Here is a 20548-nt window from a genome sequence, read left to right on the forward strand (position 1 = left end):
TGAGTGGCCTGGATGGAAACTTTCAGGTGGTGGTGCCAATACAATAATATAATGCAACACAATATGTCCCCACTGCACCCGCTGCTCTTGACTATCCAGATAGAAGTGATTGTGGGTTTGGAAGATGCTGTCATTGTCTGGGCTATTGTGGTGCAGTGATAGTTTTTGAAAGCGCAAGTTCAAGTACAGTTGTGTGTTTTGTTAAAATAAATCTAAAATTGTCAGTGAAACAATAGGGTAAAATAATATGGTAGTAATATAAAACTCTGCTATAGTTATCTTGTGGTACAGTGGTAACCTTTGGACAAAGAGGCCTGAGTTAATCAAACCTGTTCCGGAGGTGTGTAATAACACATTTGAACAATTTGGTTGGAAAATATCTATATTGATCAGTTCTGTCCTTGGCAGCCCTGTAGTTTTTCGGAAGAAATTTATTCTTTCAAGTTAAAGTGGAAGTCTTGTGAAATAAAGGATTCTCCATGGGCTGTGAAGATTCTTTAATCAAATGGCCAGTATTTAAAGTATGGCAAAGATCTGTAGCTCGGGTTGTGGGTGAGGTTGTTGACTTGCTTGCCAAGCTGGCTTGTTTTTTGTTCAGACATTTCATCACCATGCTCAGTGACATTATCAGTGGAGCCTCCGATGAAGTGATGTTATTCTACTCCGCTTGGAATTTATACTGTACAGTCTGTTATGGCGAGTACTGTCATTCCAGTTTTGATCTGTATGGATTTGTATATGGGGTCCAATTCTATAAATTTGTTGATTGAAGTATAGGTGGAGAACCATGCGTCCAAGAATTCCCGTGTGTGTCTATGTTTGGCTTGGGCTACTATGGTTATGTTGTCCCAGTTAAACTGATGGCCTTCATTATCTGAATGTACCAATATGAAGGAGAGCTCATCATGCGGTTTTGCTACTAGCTGATGTTCATGTATTCTGATGGCTAGTTTCCTTCCTGTCTGTCCAATGTAATGTTTGTGGCAGTCGTTGCATGGTATTTTCCAATTCTTCCAAGTGGCCAGTATATAGGCTGTAAGGTAGTCTGAAGCTGAACAGGTTGGGAGTTCTTCTCTCTGTTCAGATATTCCACTTTCAAGCTATTGCTGTTTATTAACTTGGCTGCTTGGATGACTGAGACAACAAGGTGTAGAGCTGGATGAACACAGCAGGCCAACCAGCATCAGAGGAGCAGGAATGCTGATGTTTCAGGTCTAGACCCTTCTTCGGATGATTACCCACCTACTTTGATGGCTTTCGGTGGAACCTTTTCTATAAGGCTGTTTTTAGCAAATTTTAAAGCAGGCGACGAAAAGTGTTTCCATGTCATCTGATCCCCACAAGCTCAAAGTCCTTTTCTCCCTGAAATGGATGGTGTGTGTACAGATTCTGCCATCCTGTTTTGTGAATTGGCACCTTTAGATTTCTCCAGTCTAGCATGGATGAATAAGATTTATCAGAACACAATGAAAAATCGATAGGATCCATTCAGATCTGTCTTATGTGCATTGAGTTTCAATGTTTCTTTTGTCCAGGGTGAAACACAAAAGCTGACTGGAATTCTGTTTTCATAAGTTGATCCATTCTTAAGCAAGGGAATGAATGAATTTCCCAGATGCCTGTGAATGTCCATATGTAATTAGTTATTCACCTGAGACTTAGAACTGTCTAAAGCTTAAATGTCAAAGGTCACATGATTTAGAGCAGGCATTTTAATAGTCTCTGTGCACAATTTTAAAAGCTTTGACTGAAAGTTCACGACTTAATGGGATATGGCACCTCTCAGGTGATGTGAAAAGATCCCATGGCATTATTTCAAAGAGTAGGAGGAACTCTCTACCTATTCCGAATTATGATAAATCGCTTGCTTTTGTACTCCAGGTCCCTGTTTACAAAGCTGAAGATTGTGCAAAGTTTGTTAACTGTTTTCTGCACTTGTCCTGCCACCTTTAATGACTTATGCACACATATACACTGGTTTCTCTGCACCATCTCCCATTTAGAATTTTGTGTTTTTTTTACATCTCTCCTCGTTCCTCCTACCAAAATTACACACTTCACAATTCTCAGTATTGCACAAACCTCACTATGCACTCCAGAACTCTATACTTTCTGTCTCACCTTTCAAAATGCCCACAACCTTACGTCACCTGCAAAAAACTCGCGCTTTGTACATGCAAATCTGTTTCATTAATACATATTCAAAGGACATTGGAGCAGTCTCTCTGTGTTGGGTTGAAGGATCAGCCTAGCATTTTCTCCTCTCGTCTCAAGAGTGGGACTTTACCCATGTCATTTTACATCAGTACAGGGAGTGTTGCCTCCTGAGTTAGATTTGCAGAAAGCTACAAGTGTCTGTCAAAGGGGTAACTTTATTATCAAGGAAGCTGATAATGGTGCTGGAAACCGGAGAATCATTAACAAAGAGCCTCACCCTACTTTTAAGTTGGAGAAAGGGTAATTCATGAAGCAGCTGAAAATAGCTGGGCTATTAACTCCTTCGTCATCAATATGCAGTTGTGATGACTGCTAACGACAAACACAATTGTTGTGAGATAGTCTTAGAACCGAACAATGTGACTGGATTAATTATTTAGTAGGATATAGGGTAGAAATACAGACCAGAACCCTTCTCAGTAGCACTGACAATTCATGTGGTAAATTGGAAAAGTAAACATGATTGAATAATAGAACATAGAACAGTACAGCACATGAATGGGCCCTTCAGTCCACAATGTTGTGCCGACAATGACGCCAAATTAAATTAATCCCTTATGCCTGCTCTTGGTCCATATCCCTGCATTCGTTGCAGATTCATGTGCTTATTTCAAAGTCCCTTAAACACCTCTATCGTATCTGCCACCAACACCACCCCTGGCAGCGTGTTCCAGACTCCTACCACCCTCTGTGTAAAAAATTTTCCCCTTACATCTCCTTTGAACTTTCCCCTCTCACTTTAAAGGCATGCTCCCTTGTATTAGACCACTCAATCCTGGAAAAAGATGATTCTGACTTTTAACCTTATCAATGCATCTCATAATTCTATAGACTTCTTTCAAGTCTCCCCTTAGCCTCCACCACTCCAAATAAAAAACAACCCATGTTTTTCTAGTCTCTCCTTATAACTCATACCTTCTAATCCTGGCAGCATCCTGATAAACCGCTTCTGCACCCTCTCCTTAGCCTCCACATCATTCCTGTGATTTGGCGACCAGAATTGAACGCAATACTCAAGTGTGGCCTAACCAAAGTAATATAAACGGTTTTCTGATGAAAGGTCTAGGCCCAAAACATCAGCTTTTGTGCTCCTAAGATGCTGCTTCATCTGCTGTGTTCATCCAGCTCCACGCTTTGTTATCTCTGTAATGTAAACGGTGATGTCTTTTGGTTTGAACTTGAATTCAAATTGAATAATTGAGAAGCAGTCCCCTGCATTGGAGAGTCGGCAAACAGCATGACAGAGCGGGGAGACAGAATTCCTCCTTTCCGAGTTGACATGCTCAGCTGTGTTCCTGTATAAAAGACACCAAAAGCAAGAGCCTCTAACTGCAAGGACCAAAGCAATGTTTGTTGAGGGGGTCTCACTTGACAGGCTGAGGGCTCAAGTAGGTTCATTCCAGAGGATGAAGCACAAAATGGTACTGAGGGAGTCCTGCACTGGCAGAGGTACCCCTTTTAGATGAAATGTTAAATTGAGACCTGTGTACCTTTGCGAGTGGCAATAATTAATTACTTGATACTACTTCAAAAGACATTTCCTTGGTCTCCTGGCCAGTATTTCTCTCCCAGTTAATATGAGGAAACCTGTGTGTGTAGCCAGAAAGGTAGGTGAGGTCCTGGATGAATACTTTGTGTCAGTATTTACCAAAGAGAAGGAGTTGGTGGAGGATGATCTCAGGGAAGGGAGTGAGCAATTTCTAAGCCAAGTTGCAACTGAAAAGGAAGAGCTGTTGTATGTCTTAAAAGGTTTTAAGGTAGATAAGCCCCTGGGTCCTGATGGGATCTATCCCAGAATATTAAGGGAAGTAAGAGAACAAATTGCTGGAGCATTGACAGACACCTTTGTATCCTCTTTGGCCACAGGTAAGGTCCCAGTGGATTGGAGAATAGCCAATGTTGTCCCATTGATTAAGAACGGCAACAGTGATAATCCTGGAAATTACAAGCCTGTGAGGCTCACATCAATGGTAGGGAAATTATTGGAAAAGATTCTCAGGAACAAGATCTATAAGCATTGAAAAGAAAATGGACTTACTAGCAATAGACAGCATGGTTTTGTGTGGGAAGTTCATGCCTTACTAACTTGTTCAAAAGTTTTGAGGAAGTGATGAAAGATGATTGATGAGGGAAAAGCAGTTGATATTGTCTACACGGACTTTAGTAAAGCCTTCCTGGCAGACTGGTACAAAAGGTAACGTCACATGGTATCGGGGTGGGTTGGCATGATGGATACAGAACTGGCTTAGTCACAGGAGACAGAGGGCTGTGTGAAAGGGTGTTTTTCGGAATGGACGGTTGTGACTAGTGGTGTTCCACAGGGATTAGAGCTGAGACTTCTCTTGTTCATAGCCTACATAAATGATCTGGAGGAACATGTAGCCTGTCACTTCAACACATAACATTCCTGTATCGACATCTCTGTCTCAGGCCTGTTACAATGTTCCCATGAAGCTCAACACTAGCTAGAGGAACAACACCTCACCTTCTGCCTGGGTACCTTACGGCCTTCAGGACTCAACACTTAGTTTAACAATTTCAGCACATTTACACCCTCCTCCATATTTGTTATTCTCCCCCAATACCCTTATGTCCTTCTTTGTAAGGGTTGCTCCAGCACAGCCAACCAACCCATTGTCAATTATTGGCATTTCTAGCACACTGCCCAGCACTTATTGCTGTCTTGGGTCGTCATCAACAATCTCTTTGTTTGCCTATTACCCCCCATTTCTCTCTCCCTGGGCACCATCTCCATGTACTCCTCCCCTACCCTGTTTATCAGCATAAATTTCACCCACTCTCAGCTATTTTCTGTTCTGATAAAGGGTCACAAGACTCGAAACATTGTGTTCCTCTCTACAGATGCTGCCAGACCTTCTGAGTTTCTGCAGCACCAGTTTTGGTTTTCTTATATAGTATTTAATTCCTTTAACAATAAATGATAACCCTCTTCTAGCTTTCCTAATTACTTGCTGTACCTGCATAATTGTAATTCATGCACTAAGACAATCGAGCCCCTTGGGCATCTCAAAACTCTGCAATCTCTCATTACTTACATAATATGCTTCTTTTTCATTCTTGCTGCCAGAACAAACAACTCCACATTTTTCCACATTAAACTCCGTTTGTTAAATCTTTGCCGACTTATTTGATCTAGCTGTATCCCTTTGTAGCCTCCTTACGTTCCCTTTACAACCTTCTTTCCTATTAAGGGTTGTATCATCAGTAGATCTGGCAATCATACCTTCTGTCCCTTCATCCTGTCATTGAAGCGCTGATATCTACAGCAAACAAACAGCTGCAATCAGGAGCCAGTGGAGTCATTGGAAATTCATAACAGGTTATATTCTTAACTAAAAGAAGGACAGCAAGAACAATTTTAATTTTGTAGTATTACGCCTCACTAGGACAGCGTGCTGAAAATCAAGCCCCACTATTTCCAGAATCATGACAACTATTGAAGATTTTATGAAGGTATATAAAACCTCTGATTTACCTGTGTGATAGATTCAAGTTAATGGAAATTATGACTTATGTTTCAATAACTAAAAAGTAGGGTGAAGTTGCCATTGTCCTATCAGACTATAGGGCCACTCTCATTGCAGGGGATCACCATGCCTCATGCGAAAAGATAGGTTGAGAAGGAGGAACCTTCCTGGTGATGTTGGAACTGAACCTATGTTGGTGCTGTCACTTTGCATCGCAAACTAGCTGTCCATCTCACTGGCTAAAATGACTATCACAAATAAGTAGAGTCTAACTACAGATAGAACTATAAACTGATGATATAGAACTCTGAATTAAAATTCTAACCATTTTTACAATGGCGTACGTGTTATGAGTGGAGGGGAAAAGCTGTGGAAGCAGTTTAATGACACCAGTCCCCCAGGTTTGATTGAGGGGTTCATTTGGTTTCCCAGATTGTTCAGTTTTTTTCACTCATGCACCGCAGGCACAGAGCAGTTGGTTGACACGTTATTAACTGTTGGACTTATCAACTAAAAGGAACATCTTAAAGCAAATGGCGGGAGAGAATAAACTGGCTTTCTTTAGGCTGGAGATGTATCACTGGAGCGAGAGAGTGAGTGAAAGCAAGAGAGAGACCATCTGCCCTTTTCAGCGGTCCAAAGGCTTCTGCCAGTGTTGTTCACACCCACAAACTATTCAGCTACATGGGTGCCAGATAGTTGTTGTCAGGTTGATGGCTTTTGTCATCCAGATTGGTCACACCTCCACAAACCAGTCACTGACCTGATGCTGGCTGAATCTCACTTCATGCATAGACCCCTGGAGATAGGCTGTCTCTTCTTATACTTTCCCCCTACTGGTTGCAAAGCAACAGTGTAAACATGACATGCAATGAGTGTCAGTAATTTGCTTTTTAAAAGTACAGCAATTCCTTTCTCAGTCATTTGTTGTAAAACAGGCTTTTCCCAATTCAGTCCACAGTCAAAAACAAAGGAAAATAAAAAGATATACACTTTGAAGTAATGTATGTTATGTAATTAATTGCCCAAAAGCACTTCACAAAAGCATTGCAAAAGCAAGCAAAATTAGGCACTGAGGCAGAAAAAGGAGGTATTAAGGCAGGTAGAGTCATACAGCATAGAACAGACTCTTCAGTCCAACCAGTCCACTCCAACCATAATCCCAGACTAAACTAGGCTCATTTGCATACACTTTGCCTCTATCCCTCCAAAAATTTCTTATCCATGTACTCATCTAAATGTTTTTTAAATGTAACTGTACCCTGAAACGTTTAGTCAAAGAGCTATGTTTTAATGGTCATTTTTTTTTAAATGGAAAAGCAGAGAAATTTAAGGAGGGAATTTCAAAGTTTATGCCTCAGGCAGCTAAAATGATAGCTGCAAATTGTGCTGTGTTTAAAATCAGAGTGGTTATAAGGCTAGTATTAGGGGAGTACAGTAGCTTAGAAGGTTGTGGATCTGAGGAAGAATTACATACAGAGTTAATGATGGGAGAAACCGTGGAGGATATTTGAAAATTGAGAATGTCAGAACAATGGCATTGCTTGTCCATAAGACAATGCATGTCAGTGAGCACAGTGGTGATGGGTGAACAGGATCTGATGCAAGCTGGCCACAGGCTAAGTTTAACACTTACAGGGTGTATAATGTAGGAAGGTGGCTAGCAATGCGTTAGAATAGTCAAGTCATCAAGTAATAATGGCAATGAATGAGGGTTTTGGCAGCAGTTAAACTCAGGCAGGGGTAAAATTATGGAAATAGAAAAAGATGATTTTAGTAGTGATGTGAATGTGTGACCAGAACCTCTTTCACAAGGTACCAACATGAAGTGCTGCATATTACAAACCAAAAAAAGGTAGATTGATTATTATACTCATCAGCTTCAAATGCTTGAGAATTTTAACTTACATCTGAATGAAGCAAGAGGTGAAATATGATCAAATCTAAGTTGCCACAGTGTCTGGTGTTTGATTGACAGATCCTCATAAATCTCCAGGCTGAACGACAAGGTGATACAAAGTGACTTCTAGTATAAACTGCTGGATTAGTATCCATAAAATTCTGGGAGCAGAAGATTATTAAAGACTAATCTTGTTTTCTGGACAGGGCTAGAATTCATTCCAGTTGGAAGGTTGGACGCAAGGTGCAGAAAGGGAAGGCTAGGATAACATTAGCCTATCCTTTCTAATCTCCATGGAAGTTTGTCTTGAGTTTCCCTTCCGATAGGGGCTTAGCATATTAGCGTAAAGATAAAACTCCCTGTTATCTGATTGCCATGATTTAATTGTTATTTTATAATAAAAAACTGGACTCATGATAATTAAGTCAAATTTCAATGTTGCCATTGGTTGAATGTTTGTAACATACTGCACAGCTGGTCTCAAAATGGCCACTGTGCTCATTCTCTCCATAGTTCCTAATGCACAACAGCCAGATTGAAAATTCAACAACGAATCATCTATAAATTTCCTTTGGACATTTGTGATGCTCAAGATTTTTGAGGTTTGTAGCTCGGGCTAAATCAACAACCACATTTGCGATGCTGCTTATAAATGATTCAAACACAAATGGTGGCAACCTACCAGACAAACAACTTAATACATCACCATTCAGTCAGCGTTGCAAACATTTTACATCAATAATAAGAAAGACAGGAAAAGCTCGACACATCACAAGATAAAAGTGAAAACATGTTGGATTCAATTTTGTGCTTTAACATTCCTAGTCAGGATTTTAATGCTTTGTTTTTTCTTTAAAACCATTTTGTTGCTGTTAGGTCTAACAACACGTTTATTGGTAAATTGATAAACAACTAGCCTAAAACTTGATGCTATTGTTTGTCATTGTGCTCCACTGGTTATATGGGGAATGTACTTTTCTCAGCAGCATTAGTTTTCATTGTTTTGTTTGGGGGCGGCATCCAGCCAGCAATCTCTCCATGATACAACAAGCTTCCCAGTGATTATAATTTTTAAATTAACATTTAGCATTGCCATCTCTGGTATTCCTGGAGATTTCAAAAGGTGGTTTCCAGCCTCTGCACACTTCATCAGGTCAAACAATCAACATTCCTCCATTTCTGATATCTTTTTAATTCCTAATAATCAAAAGTGTACAATAGAAAATGCTCCAAAGACTTTATGCTCCTTACAACAGTGTGTTGAAGGTTAGGCTTTCATTCCTATAGATTCCAGAACTATCCAGAGAGTGTTGGAAATCACACTTTGAATTAAAGCAAAAATGCTTTCCCTGGTCAATAGCAAAAATGTTGTGGATGCTGGAAAACTGAAAGCACTCAGAAGGTCAGGCAGTATCTGTGGAGTGGAAAATAGAGTTAACATTTGAGTTCTGTGATCTTTCCAAAGAAAGAAAGGATAGTGATCTGAATTGTTAACTCTGTTTCTTTCTCCACACATTACCCAACCAACTGATTCTATTAATGCATTGCTTGCTGTGGTCTGTGTCACTGGTTTATGTGGCTGTGTGGTGCAGTAACTGATCACAGCCAGCTAGGGGAAAGAGGGGTTCACAAGTTGATCTGCTTGAGAACAAACAGCGTGACTCCCAGCACTTGAATCCTGTAAAGGAACCAACCCAACACCCGCTCAGACATTGACTGAGGACATTCACCAAGTGAAAAAGAGTTTAACACAGTTCAAATCCAGGTGACATAGCCAGGTTAGTCCAGTGTAATCACAATGGAGATCAAAACCTTTGCAAAAGATGGAAGAAATTTGGATAAATAAGTACATATTTTTTAAAAAAAGAACATGTTGAATTTCCTAAGTGGTCTTTTGGAAATAACACTTCTGCACTTTACCAAAATGAGAAAATGACACCAAAGATGTGACTTCCGGGATATTTGGAAATGGTCATGTACCTTTTCAAAAAGTGAGAGCAAACAACTCAATGTTAAACTTTAGGTATGGTTACATATGGTTGGAATTTGTTTTGTAGTTGGTTGGAAGTTTTTTTTAAAAAACTGAATAAACTGATTTCTATGTTGAATGGCCACTACTGCCAGACTGTTGTATACTTTCAAACAGCAGCAAAAAAAATCATACCAGCTCTAGGCTGCTGTACAGTTGTGTGACAAACCAGTTTCCTAAATACTTGGGTGGTTAAGCACGAATTCATCTTTTAAGGAATATCAGACACTCTTGAAATGACATTTCCAATATCAAAGTGTTACAAAATAACTAATTCGCGTTCACCTTGGCATCATGAACATGAACCAGTGGCAAAACAAAGAGATATCTCAGGTGAGATGTGGCTGTTAATATTTGAGCAAATCAATCAACTTTGCAATGAGGTAACCGATACAGGATCTAGCTGCACAGTCTATAATCAACCGCAAGCTCTCAAAGGCTCATAGTTTGCGCACAGAATGAGTTTCTGTAGAATAAAGGTAGCAGTTTCTTTAAAAAGAAATAAACATTTTCAAATTAAATGAATGTTGGCCATGTGCCAGGTTGATTAATTACACCTAAATCCTGCCAATTCCAAAGATGTTACCCTGTGCCCACCATTGATACAAGTTATCATTTATCAATAATAAATATTTCTGTGGTTATTTTGTAAATGATTCTCTCATGGGACGACGGTATCTTTGGCTTAGCCAGCATTTATTGCCTATCCCTAAATCTCCTTGAGAACCACCATCTGAATGCTGCAGTCAATCAGGTGCAGAAACACCCATTCAGATGGCATGTGAAAGAAGGGGACATTGGGTTTGGGATTAGATTTCTGTCCCATAGTTGGATAATAAATCACACATATGTTTCCTCAAGTAATCGCTAACACTTTACCTAACTGAGACATTCCGTGTGTGTGCATTTATCTGATGAGCTCCAAATTGGGCTAAAATCAAGCATCAAGGGTATATATAATCCTCTTATATGACATGGCAGTGTATAGCTCACTCTCCTCTCATCTTTGAATATAGGAACAGGAATAGGCCATTCAGCCCTTCAAGCCTGTTCCACCATTCAATTAAATCATAGTTGATCTGAGGCCTGACTCCATACACCTGACTTTGGCTCATACCTCTTAATACCTTTGCATAACAAAAATTTACCTATATCAGTTTTAAAATTAACTGATCTAGCATCAACTTCTGACTGTGGAAGAGAGTTCCAAATCTTTGCCACCCATTGTATAGACGTGCTTCCCAACAGCTCTCTTGAACTGTCTGTCTCGAATTCTCAGACTCTGCTTCTCAATTCTAGAATCCTCAACCCGTAGAAATAGGTTATCTTTATCAACCTTTTCGTCTCTTGTTAATATCTTGAAGATTTCGGTCAGATCACATTTAACTTTCTAAATTCTAAAGAAAACAGGCCTAGTTTGCATATCTCTCCTCCTGACATAACCCCTGAAGTCCAGGTACCACCCTTTTAAACCTATACTGTAGTCCCTCTAAGACCAATATATCCTTCCTAAGGTGGGTTTGAACCTGTTTGGGCATATAGGATGGAATCTTGCCTCAATCTCAATCATTGTTTGGGAATGAACCTGAGTAGGTCCTCTCCAGATTCTGCCTATCAGGACTCCAAAAGCCACCAGACTATTTCAGGATTGATTGGCTCAAGCTCGTTCACAGGATGTTCGGTGTGAGAACCAAAATAAAACGTTTAAGATGATGATGGTAGCACTCTTCCAATCTTTGGTTTAAAAAAAAGGTACCTTTGCTTAAGGCAAATCATATTTTCCTCTGCATCTGGACTCAGCTACACCCAAGCTGAGACACTTGATATTGACAATAATAAGCACAAGAAAGGTACCATAGAGTGAAATCTATCAACTTTACTCCTGTGTTTTCCCTTGTAAATGAAGGAAACACATCTTGGGAGAAGTTATTTCTATTATTGGAAAACTGGAGTATAGGTGCTCATTCTTGAAGACTATGGTTCATGGTTTTGAGGTATCCCCTGGGGAAAATTCAGGGTGAGGCCACTTCAGGACGATTCCTTTCAGTTTCATCCTCATCCTCACTAGCACCGTCAATTGTGATCTTCTGTTCCACTCTTTCTTTCACGTATGCTTCGCGTATCCTCTCCAGCTCGCTCAGCTCAGCTTTGAGTTTCTCCAGGTGCAACAGCCGACGGTTTCGAAGCAGCTTCAAAGGAAATGGGTTCATTTCAACAAATGCAATGTTCATGAGCTTCCTGTGGAATATGAAACAATTATTGACCATTTAGGATTATCAGGAAGAACCCGCAGTGTACATGGCTTGAGGCGTTCAAAACATTTTACTTCCAATGATGTGCCATGTTTTTGAAGTATAGTTACTGTTTTAATATGAAACCTGGCAGCTCTTTGACACCTAACAAGCTCCCAAAAACCAGGACCAAATGCTTTGTCATGTTGACTGGTGCGATAGGTATTGTCCCAGACCACCAGGATGAACTCTCTGGGTTTTTCTTAAAATAGAGCAGTGCAGGTCTTTTACATCCACACTACTGAGGGGAGATGTCTCATCCTAAAGATGCCACCTCTCATAGTGCAGTCCTCCTTTCTGCTAGGTCAGTCAACCTAGATCTTGCACTCCCATCTTTGGAGGTGGACTTGAAGCCTGAACTTTCTGACTCAAAGACAAGTATGTGACCCACTGAGCCCAGGGAAACACATAATTATCAAGTGTAATACATATTGAAGAGAAAGCAAGTTTAGAATAGATGAATGTAGGCCTGCGGTGCATCTTGGTAGAAGTTGGATGGTGCGTGTCCTCAATCACTCTTGCATTATTGCAAGTTCAAGTTCTATTCCAAGACTGAGAGATTTCCAATTAGTGATAGCAACAGCATGTTATAAATATCTCGAGAGGAACACCAATAACATTATTCTTTAAGTGTAGCTGTTTACTAGATTACCAATTATTTTAATAAATTCTAAGTTCTTACCTTCCCTGGGAAATGTTTTGTGTCAAGTATCTAAGGTAGTCATAAATTGCCAGGTTGTCATTAAGTTTCAGAATTTCTTCCTCGTTGTATTTGAAAATTGCTAGTGCATAGCGGAATATAACCTGGAAAACAAGGGGTAATACGCTGAAGTCTCAATCACCTTCACACAAGGTCAGATGCCCAGCACTTTTTCACCTTTACACACATTCATCCAATTCCCCCTCAAAAGTTTTGAAGGCCGTAGCCATCCTTCCAGGCACTCTATTCCGTACCATAGTTCACCGCATCAAAAAGAAGTGTCCTCATGCCACCTTTGCTTCTCTTGCTAATTATCTTAAATGTGTGTCCTCTCCCTCTACTGCCTGCCAGTTTGCCCACACAAACATTTCACAACCCAAGGTATTCTCACCTTCATTCAATTATCCACACTTTCAACCTTTGAAATCAACAGCTAGCACAGGCATGGTGAGTTGGATGGTCTCCTTCTGTGCTGTATCATTCTATGATATGTGATTGACTCTCTTCCCATAAGCTGCAGGACACTGGAGCTTATTGCAGTGTTCTGTCTGGTTCAAATTATCTTTCACAAGTGTTAACTTTCAGGAAAGAAACTCATAACTTAATCCTTGCAAGAGGGATCATTTGGCCCATTGTGTCTGTACTGGATCCCTAAATGACCAACTCACCTGATGCTCCAGTTTCCTTTTTAAAGCCTTATGGAAATTCTTACAGCCTGTTGTTATATTTCTAGCTAGCATTCTCTCATATCCAAGCATTTTCCTAGATATCTTTTTTCTCATTCATTGCTGGTTCTTAAAATCTGATCATTTTTATCTGCCATTAGCCTGCACGGTTTCTTGCAATTTGATATTATCCTGAACTTACTTAGTCTCAAAGAGTCTTTCTTTCTCACTGGGCTAAAATTTCGCTGAGAGAAACTAAATATCTCCTCAAAGTCTGCCACTGCAACTCTACTGTCCCACTTTAAGTTTACTTTCCCAGCTCACTTTAACCACGTTGCCTTCTCTTAGCACAAGTATCTTCATTGACATTTAAAACACTAATCTTTGATTCTCAATTTCATCTTCAATCCAAATCTGGAATTCTATCGTTTGATTGCTGTAGCCTAGATGTTCCTCTACTGTAATGTTGATTCTGCTTCACTGTACATTACTAAGCCTTTAATGTCCCGCCTCTTGTTTATTCCAACATGTATTGCTCTGAGAAATTGTTCCAAAAATAAATTCTGAATACATTTATCAGGCTGTTTTGTCAACCGGATTTGCCTAATCCACATGAAAATTAAAGTATTGCAGTCTCATTCTTACATTCATTGCTCCATTTATTTCTTCCTGTATATACTCTGTCCTACAGTGCAAATACAGTTAGGCAGTCTGTAAACCACACCCACAAATGGCCTCTTATCTTTCTATGTCGAGTCGATCTGATATTATATCTTGTTCTTTCAAGCCAAGGCCATCTCTCATTTCTGTACTGATGTCATCCTTAATGAACACAGCAATACCCTTCTTCGCACACCCACACCATCTTTTCCTGACCTCTTATTCTGAAATGTTAAATGCTCTTCGATGTTCAGGTCCCAGGCTTGGTCACCTTCACATGCCTTTTTAATGAGTCATATATACTTATTTCTATCTACGCTAACAATTCATGAATTTTGTTGTGAATGCTGTATGCGCTCAGATGCAAAGCTTGTAAGTCTTGTCTTTTTCCCAATTTTTGCAACCTCTGGCCTTAGCTAATGCACTCTGTCCCTTCCTTACACTCTTATTATGTAAGTTGCAGCCTGGCTCTTTTAACTTCTAATTTCCTTTTAATTTATCCCATGTCTCTTCACATGATTACTTCCCTTGCCCTGACTATTTAGTTTAAAGCCATCTCTCCCACTCAACTTATACGATTTGCCAGAACACTGATGCCATCCTAGTTTAGGTAAAGACAGGCACAACAGCACTGCCCCACTTTCCCCAGCAATGATGCCAGTGTTCCATGATTCGAAATCCATTCCTTTCACACCTGATTCATTGAATATCCTTTACCCTATATCTACTATTAACTTCAACTCTGTACCCTCTGTTCTCAATCCTGCTACTAATAGGAGCAAGTTTCTTCACATCTACTCTCTCTAGGTCCCTCAAGATTTTGAATACCTCTATCAAATTTCCTCTAAATGTCTCTCGAGAGAGAGAACAATCCAATCCAATCTATCTACACAATTGAACTTTCCTATCCTTGTAACTAATCAGTGAATCTTGTTTGCACTCTCTCATATATCTTCTTCATGTGCTTTGGGTGCTATAGAATAGAGTTGTACAGCACAGAAGGAATCCATTCTACCCCAATGAGCCAGCACATTTTTTTTTTGAAGAGAAAATTCCTGTGAAACTTACTGCTCAACCTACCCACACTTTTATGTTACTATTTTACTCTAAAAGTACTTATTCAATTTCCTTCCAAACCGTAATAAGAACCTGAATTAATCACAATATCAGGAAGAGGGTGAATTCCAAATCCTCAGCACTCTATCATAAAGGGTTCTCTGCTTCTGGTTAATCTGTTATGTTAATTCAAACAAAGTTAAATCTGGGTGAAACAAAAACAGAAATTGCTGGAGAAACTCAGCAGGTTAGGCAGCATCTGTGGAGAGAGAGCAGAGTTTACGTTTTGAGTCCAGTGACCCTTCTTCAGAACTGACTGTAGTTAGTTAACGGTTGGTATATATTGCTGAAGATGGGGTGGGGTGGGGGGAGGGGGGAGGACTAAATGATGGGTGTAGATAGAGCCCACAGAGTGAGAATAGCAGTTGAGCAAACAAAGGGATGGGTAATAATCACCCTGGGACTGCTAATAGTAACAATTCACAGCTGACAATGGGTTAGTTGATAGAGCCTGGGGTGTGGAGGTGGGTAGAGGAAATGGAAGAAAGGGCTAAGGCTGGATTGAGTTGAACTATTGATACCATGTTGCGAAAAATTTCCACGTGACATTTTAGGCAGAAGTAAGACTCTGTCATAGTTAAGCAGACGAGTTGTATTACATAATGCTTAGTAACTAGTTACATCAAGGAAACATAATTGTTTCCTATGAGGCAATCATGCCAAAATCAAACATGTTGCTATTTTAACTGGATGCTATTAACAGCAGGAATAATAACTGAGGAATTCACTGAAATGCTGGGAGAACACATACAGCAGTGGTTAGGTCCTCTCAGGAGAAGTCCTGGGAAGTGATCTTGTGATGTCAATTAATTCTTTTGGGCACTGACTGCCTTATACAACAAGCCCCAAGTCCTGGTCACCAGAGAATGGGGAGGGGACCAGTACTGAGCTAACACCACACATGCATTTCGTTTCTGGTGGGACATTTTCTACTCTAGCCTTGGTGGAATTCAAACAAGAGTAGATTGTCTTCCAGCTTGGCTTTTTCCTCTTCTCCTAGATTTAGGAAAGATTTGCAAGCCAGAATCCATTCCAGGTTCTTGCTCCACTCAAGTCACTGGTAACTTAGAAACTATTCTCCCTGAGCTGCAACACTGAATAACTAGCTTTGGTAAGAACACAGCTGATCTTTCTACACTATCCTGTAATTTGTTCAGGAACCTGTTAAGTTTGCTTCTGTTCGATTCTCAAGACGTTTTCTTTCCAATGTTCTCTGGTACTTTATTAATATGCCTGCACAAGTCAACAGACTGTATTCTACAGCCTTCATTCCTGCAACAATTGGGTAGGCTTCCATTGGAAGGAGGCAATTAGGATGCCACATCCAGCCGATCTATCCTCAGCCGCAGACTTCCAGAGTCAGAACATGCTGTCTGTAGGGACAGCCAGCTGTTGCCTCTGCAGATGTTCATATTGTGTCAACACAGAAGAGCATTGTTGCTTGTAAAGTAAAAGCTGCGAGTTGAGCCTGGGGTCTCCAAATACCTCCAGCCCCCACCTCCCCCACGGAGGGCACAGTCCCACTGGTCTCGCTGACACTGACCTCTGGAGAACTCCGCTATAAACCTCCCCCTAGCCTGAAGAACATCCATTAACAGCTTCCTGGTACTCAGTCAATTTCTTATCCATTTATTTTCATTTTAGAAAATGATTGACCTTCTTTCTAACACCCTTTTCTCCTTTTTTATAAATCCCTGTTGAATATTCAATAACGTAATATAATTCTGAGCCCTTAATGGTACCTTTGTTCCCTCGTACAGGAATGCATCCCAGACCTTGAGCAGAATGTTACTCTGAAGGCTGTCAACAAAGACAACGAGGAACCAGTTAAACGTAATGTAAGAGAGGTCCACATTATACTGATCGAAGTGAGACGTGAGCCTGGGCAGTTTCTCTGACAGGAAGTCCTTAAACACCCTCTGGTCGACCTGTAATCACCATAAACAAAGAACAAAATAGTCACATTATCACCATTATCCCAATTTACAATCCTTGACAAAATGCAGCACATTAGTGTTCTATTCCCATCCGTACACTGATGTACTTAAACTAATTTGTTCCAGAAGTTGGCTAACAGAGGGACAGAGCTCTCAGAAACAAAAAATAAATCCAGCACAGACTAACGCTGCATAGAGAGACATGAAATTTAACTGTACAGAAACAAGATATGCCATCCAACATGTCCAGTTTGCTGTTTATGCTCAACACAAAACACTCCCCATTCTATCATCTCACCCCAATCAGCACTTATCTCTTTTCATTTTCCCCTCCTCCATTTACCAAGTTTCCTTCTAAATGCATCTATACAATTCATCTCAGCTACTCCCTCAGGAAGTGAGTTTTGTGTTCTTATCACTGTCTGGGTAAATAAATTTCTCCCAAATTCCCAATGGTTCATAACATGTAGATGCTAATAAGGAACTTACTGGATGTACATGCCCAATTGGATTTATTAATGACCACTGTATCAGATTTATAGTCCCTAGTACTGGCCTTTTCCCATTGGTGGAAACATCTCTATGTCTAATTATCAAACACCTTTAAGTTTAAAAAAAACCTCGAATAGGGTCACTCTTCAAGAGAATAAAGCCCAGCCTGTTCACTTCCACCTTATAATTGTAACTGATCGGAATGAACACTTCTCCAAAGCTTCAAAAATAATGAGTCTTATTAAGGCTAAAGCCTCAAAACCAAGCAATAAATTCAGTCTTTGACTAATTAGAAACAGTCATCAATACTGGCTGGCTAATTATTACAGCAACATTTTGGGAGATGGCTCACTGCAGGACATTGACAGTTCTTCAATACATACAGTGTGCCTTGATGTGTTTGGCAAGACGTTGGTGAGGCCACAAGTGGAGTGCTGTGTGCAGTTTTGATCAGTCTCTTATAGACCAGATATTATTAAACTAGAAAGAGTGCAGAAAAAATTGCTAGGATGCTACCTGGACTGGCAAGTTTGAGTTACAATGAGAGGATGGATAGGCTGGGATGCTTTTCCCTGGAGCTTAGGAGACTGTGGGGTGACCTTATAGAGGTTTATAAAATCACAAGAGCCATTGATAAGGTAGATAGTCAACATAAACAAATACAGAAGTTTCTGGAAATGCCTAGCAGATCTGGCAGCATCAGTGAAGAGAAATCAGAGTTAATGTTCTGAAGAAGAGTCACTGGAACCGAAACATGAACTTGGATTTCTCTTCACATATGCTGCCAGACCTTATCAGCTTTTCCAACAACTTCTGATTTTGTTTCTGTTGTCTATCTACCTTATCAATGGCTCTCATGATTTTCTATGATTTCGTGATCATCATAAGGTAAGCAAATGGGCTGCCTTCTTCCTTTTCGCTGGGGGCTCCGCCGCTCTCGTCGTCCGGGGTTCCTTGGTCTTGCCCCTTCTTGCCTGTCTCGGAGGGACGTGTTTGCTCGTCGCTCCCGGCGGCTGTTCCTTGGGCCGTCTCCGCGTGTCTGTGGTTCCCTTGCCGTGGGGCGGCTGCTCCCAGTCCATGCTTCCTAACTCATGTCTAATCGCATCATAGTTTCCTCTTCCCCAATTAAATATCCTCCCATTCTGCCTAATCCTCTCCTTCTCCATAGCTATGTAGAATGTGAGGCAGTTATGGTCACTATCACCAAAATGCTCTCCCACCACAAGATCCGACACCTGCCCCGGCTCGTTTCCGAGCACCAAGTCTAGAATGGCCTCTCCCCTCGTCGGCCTGTCAACGTACTGCGTTAGGAAACCCTCCTGAACACACCTTACAAAAACAGCTCCATTCAAATCTTCTGCTCGAAGGAGGTTCCAATCGATATTAGGAAAGTTAAAGTCACCCATTACAACAACCCTACTGCGTGCACACTTTTCCAAAATCTGTCGACCTATGCTTTCTTCAATCTCCCTGCTGCTATTGGGGGGCCTGTAGTAAACCCCTAACGAGGTGACTACTCCCTTGCTGTTCCTAATTTCCACCCATACTGACTCAGTAGGCAGATCTTCCTCGACAAAGGAAGCTTCTGTAGCTGTGATACCCTCTCTGATTAGTAGTGCTACACCCCCTCCTCTTTTTCCCCCCTCCCTATTCTTTTTAAATGTTCTAAACCCTGGAACATCCAGCAACCATTCCTGCCCATGAGAAACCCATGTCTCTGTTATGGCCACAACATCATAGCACCAGGTACCAGGGTCAGCAAGTTTGCAGACGACACAACGGTCGGAGGTGTCGTTGACAGTGTAGAGGGCTGTTGTAGGCTGCAGCGGGACATTGACAGGATGCAGAGATGGGCTGAGAGGTGGCAGATGGAGTTCAACCTGGATAAATGCGAGGTGATGCATTTTGGAAGGTCAAATTTGAAAGGATAGGATTCTTGGCAGTGTGGAGGAACAGAGGGATCTTGGTGTGCAGATACATAGATCCCTTAAAATGGCCACCCAAGTGGACAGGGTTGTTAAGAAAGCATATGGTGTTTTGGCTTTCATGAACAGGGGGATTGAGTTTAAGAGTCGTGAGATCTTGTTGCAGCTCTATAAAACTTTGGTTAGACCGCAGTTGGAATACTGCGTCCAGTTCTGGGCGCCCTATTATAGGAAAGATGTGGATGCTTTGGAGAGGGTTCAGAGGAGGTTTACCAGGATTCTGCCTGGACTGGAGGGCTTATCTTATGAAGAGAGGGTGACTGAGCTCGGTCTCTTTTCATTGGAGAAAAGGAGGAGGAGAGGGGACCTAATTGAGGTATACAAGATAATGAGAGGCATAGATAGAGTTGATAGCCAGAGACTATTTCCCAGTGCAGAAATGGCTAGCATGAGGGGTCATAGTTCTAAGCTGGTTGGTGGAAAGTATAGAGGGGATGTCAGAGGCAGGTTCTTTATGCAGAGAGTTGTGAGAGCATGGAATGCGTTGCCAGCAGCAGTTGTGGAAGCAAGGTCATTGGGGTCATTTAAGAGACTGCTGGACATGCATATGGTCACAGAAATTTGAGGGTGCATACATGAGGATCAATGGTCGGCACAACATTGTGGGCTGAAGGGCCTGTTCTGTGCTGTACTGTTCTATGTTCTATGTTCTAAATGGGACTGGTTTAGTTGTGAAAATGGGTGGTATTGGCAAGTTGGGATGAAGGGTCTGTTTCCATGCTCTTTGGCTGTATGGCAGGAAATGTTTCTGGGAACTGGGTTCAAATCCCACCATGGCAGACACTGGAATTTGAATCCAGCGAAAAGTCTAATGATGGCCATGAAGCCATTATTGATTGTCTCAAAAAAATACTCAGCTCTGTCAATCCTGCAAGGTCTTCCTTAACAACATCTACAGCTTAGTGCCAAAATTGGAGTGTAACGGCCCAATGTAGTCATATTCACAGAAGCATATCTTGCAGACAATGCCCCAGATATCACTATCACCATCACCATCCACGGATATGTCCTGTCTCACAGACCAGCATTGTGTGGCACTATCATCGTGCTTGTAGGGACAGACTTCAA

The 20548-nt window shown here is 41.0% G+C and overlaps 1 protein-coding gene across 4 annotated transcripts in view; it reads right to left on the reverse strand.

Moving 5' to 3' along the window:
• Positions 1-6780: 6780 nt before the first annotated feature.
• tbc1d2 (TBC1 domain family, member 2) overlaps positions 6781-20548 on the reverse strand; it is an 89272-nt gene continuing 75504 nt past the window's right edge. For 3 of the 4 annotated variants that reach the window (XM_048528334.2, XM_048528333.2, XM_048528331.2), the window contains exons 12-14: positions 16809-16994; positions 12608-12729; positions 6781-11872 (exon numbers count right to left, since the gene is read on the reverse strand). In XM_048528334.2, the coding sequence (XP_048384291.2) occupies positions 11647-11872; positions 12608-12729; positions 16809-16994 (534 nt within the window). In that variant the 3' untranslated portion in view covers positions 6781-11646. Of the gene's footprint in view, positions 11873-12603; positions 12730-16808; positions 16995-20548 lie in introns of those variants that run through there. The other variant, XM_059644137.1, reaches the window with a different exon arrangement.

This window comes from Stegostoma tigrinum, chromosome 3 (genome assembly GCF_030684315.1).
Source record: "Stegostoma tigrinum isolate sSteTig4 chromosome 3, sSteTig4.hap1, whole genome shotgun sequence".
Classification (NCBI taxonomy): Eukaryota; Metazoa; Chordata; class Chondrichthyes; order Orectolobiformes; family Stegostomatidae; genus Stegostoma; species Stegostoma tigrinum.